Source organism: Sinocyclocheilus rhinocerous, unplaced genomic scaffold, assembly GCF_001515625.1.
Source record: "Sinocyclocheilus rhinocerous isolate Xijiao unplaced genomic scaffold, SAMN03320098_v1.1 scaffold2279, whole genome shotgun sequence".
NCBI lineage: Eukaryota > Metazoa > Chordata > Actinopteri > Cypriniformes > Cyprinidae > Sinocyclocheilus > Sinocyclocheilus rhinocerous.
This window is the reverse complement of record NW_015645063.1, coordinates 551,300-554,454: the sequence shown is the minus strand read 5'-3', so window position 1 is coordinate 554,454 and position 3,155 is coordinate 551,300. Positions and strand designations below refer to the sequence as shown.

Sequence of the window (3,155 nt, the reverse complement as noted above, 5' to 3'; positions counted from 1 at the left end):
GAAAGTGACGTGGCATGTGGCCAAGTATGGTGACCCATACTTGGAATTAGTGCTCTGCATTTATCCCATCCAAAGTGCACACACACAGCAGTGAACACACACACACCGTGAACACACACCCGGAGCAGTGGGCAGCCAAGGGCACCTCAGTCGTGGTATTGAAGGTGGGAGAGAGCGCTGTACATTCACTCCCCCCACCTACAATCCCTGCCGGTACGAGACTCGAACCCGCAACCTTTGGGTTACGAGTCCGACTCTCTAACCATTAGGCCACGACTTCCCCAATTTCTAGTTATGTCCTCTTTTGGAAGGCCAAACAAAGTAGTTTCGCTTTCACAACGAAACACACAGCGTCACACACCGCGGGCTTGAGTGAGCGGAGGCCGGCGAGCTTGTGGCAACCACATGTGACGACCCTGGGCAGGACTCCGCTTTTAGGAGGGCGTGGACGAGTCTTAACTTTTATCTCTTTGGGTTTGAGACTTTAGTCTTTGCAACTTTAGGGATCTTATCAATGCACGAACAGCTTGTAACACTCCAAAGAGAAAGGAAAATTTGAAATGGCATCATATGACCCCTTTAATACAGCAGGGCAACCACATGCACGTCCATGTTTAACGCTTCTCATAGCTATGTGGAAAATATCTGTCTGTCTATACACATAAAGTGTACAAATGCAAAACAGCTTATTGGAGCTGACGAGCTGATGAACAGGTGAGAGAGAGAGAGAGAGAGAGAGAGAGATGCAGAGCAGGGGGACGTGAGGAACAGGTTTAAGAACCGCTGCTTTAGAACATTGATTTTGAAACTTGACAGGGTATGACAACTACAATCTCATCCATATTGCTATAAAATATAGAGTTCTGTTTAGAATTAAAATGGGTCCGATACATTTTGTGGTCTGCGCCGACTCGCGCATATGATCTGCTCCGTGCTATCATGTCTCTGGACAAGAGCAGACTGTGGTTAGCGTGACATAGCGCGAAACCAGACTTCTTTTGCCCCAATGTAAAGCATATTTACACTGTCTGAATCGTTCCCTATCCCCTATATATTGCACTACGTTCCATTCACCGTACAGAAAATACAAATCCTGTGAACAAGTGACTGATCTCAGCCTGCGCTTCAGCGTCTATTTATAGTGTAGGGGGCGGGCGCTTTGGATTCTAGAGAGCATTTGATTGTTCAGAAGATTTGATGAGAAGCTGAAGTACAAGGTGAAAGTACGTCAAAAAAATCGTTGATCCATTTTGGTGGAAGTGATGAACTGCAAGCTTTGAATTCTTATATCTTCTAAATGCGAATTTTGTCACTGTTTTGGAGCACACTGGCTTATAGATAACCTAAAGACCTTAACCTTAAGTATATTGATACCAACACCCAAAAAACTTTAATTTTGATTTGACAGGGACTTCAATTCAGATTATTAAATGGATGCCACCTTATGGGACAATAAAGCCCTCTCTTCACCTATCCTAACCCTACCCGATACTTTATTTTCAACTTTTCAATTATTTCCTTCATTTTTATTGAAAATAAATGCCTTTCCGATGTGATATGAGATTTGAAAAGGGAGAAAAAAATGTTTGTCAAAAGGCGGATTCGAACTCTGGTCGACTGCGTCAAAATGACTGCAGCACGTGCTTTACCATTTACACCACTGGAGCTCTTTTTAACTGTCTCTTTTGTAGTGTTGACTAGCCCAATCACACGTTGGTGGACGGCGTTAGTGTAAATAGCCTCTGCCAACAAGGCGGCCTGTTTGCACTTAGTGTAAATAGACACTCCGAAAAAGGCAACACTGAAGGAGAAGGTGTGTCCAAACTTTTGATTGCTAGTGTATATATATATATATATATATATTCATTTATATGTACTGTATGTATAGTATACATTTATTTATACATTTATACATTTCTCAATTCTGTTTTTAGTTCCCTGACAACTTACCCTGTTCAGTAGGACTACAGTCAGCCCCAAAAGATGTTGGAAAGGTATCCATTAACATCAAACCATTCTTCTAAACTGTGAACCAATTTTTCTACCTAATTTTGACATAGTTGTTTCTTTTGAATGTACATGATATATAGCCTCTTTGTAGTATCTATTTTTTCACAGAACTGTCTAATGTTTTTCACAGCACTGTGCTGTTGAGTTTGAGGTGAAAGCTTTCTGTGCTGAAAGCCAGGATACCAAAGTTCGCAAACGGTTAGTCCAATCTACAACTCTTTGTTCTTATTCTCTATACAGGGGAAACATAGTGGATACTGTTGTATACAAGCCTGCCATGATTTACTTGCCTATTGTCCTACCATTATCCTAATTCCTTCATGTTGTCTATGGAGCAATGTAGACCATTTTGGGGTATCTCAACAGTGACATATGTCTTCTTCTCCTCTTCCTCAATCAGGAGCTCAGTACGTTTGATGATTCGCAAGGTCCAGTATGCTCCAGAGAATCTAGGGCCAGCTCCCTGTGTGGAGACCACTCGTGACTTTCTCATGTCTGATAAACCATTGCACATGGAGGCAAGCTTACAGAAGCAGGTGGGTTTTAAACAGACCACTAGTCGAGCATGCATGTATCATAATTTGTGTCTTTCTTTGGTGTTATTAGCAATGTTTCATGTTGTTTTTTTAAATGTAAAATGTTTATTGGAATATAATAAATCAATGTGGAATATTGCACGCACCATAGTTTTTATTAAATTAGATCATTACAATTTTCTCTTGTAGACTTACTATCATGGGGAACCCATCAATGTAAGGGTCAAAATTAGTAATGACTCCAACAAAAATGTGAGGAACATCATAATTTCTGGTAAGATCAGGTTTGAAAGCATTGACAAGTCGATTAGAAATAAGAGTTAAGAAACAAGAAATAAGAGTGGTCATTGTGTTCTTTTAAAGGGGTCATATGATGCGATTTCAAGTTTTCCTTTCTCTTTGGAGTGTTACAAGCTCTTGGTGCATAAAGAAGATCTGTAAAGCTGCAAAGAAGATCTGTAAAAAGTCAGCCACACCTACCTAAAACGGCTCATCCTAACACGCCCCCACATGTCTACATCACTATGTGGGAAGATTTGCATAACGCCGCCCAAAATGTGCACGCAAAGAAAGAAGGCATGGTTTCAGGAACAGCAGTAGTGTTGATGC

General features: G+C 41.0%; 1 protein-coding gene across 2 annotated transcripts in view; it reads left to right on the top strand.

Annotated features, from left to right (window-relative positions):
• Positions 1-3,155, top strand: part of LOC107705316 (S-arrestin-like) — a 31,469-nt gene that overhangs the window by 26,122 nt on the left and 2,192 nt on the right. For both annotated transcript variants that reach the window (XM_016508571.1, XM_016508570.1), the window contains exons 6-9: positions 1,935-1,994; positions 2,141-2,208; positions 2,411-2,546; positions 2,736-2,820. In XM_016508571.1, the coding sequence (XP_016364057.1) occupies positions 1,935-1,994; positions 2,141-2,208; positions 2,411-2,546; positions 2,736-2,820 (349 nt within the window). The remainder of the gene's footprint in view (positions 1-1,934; positions 1,995-2,140; positions 2,209-2,410; positions 2,547-2,735; positions 2,821-3,155) is intronic.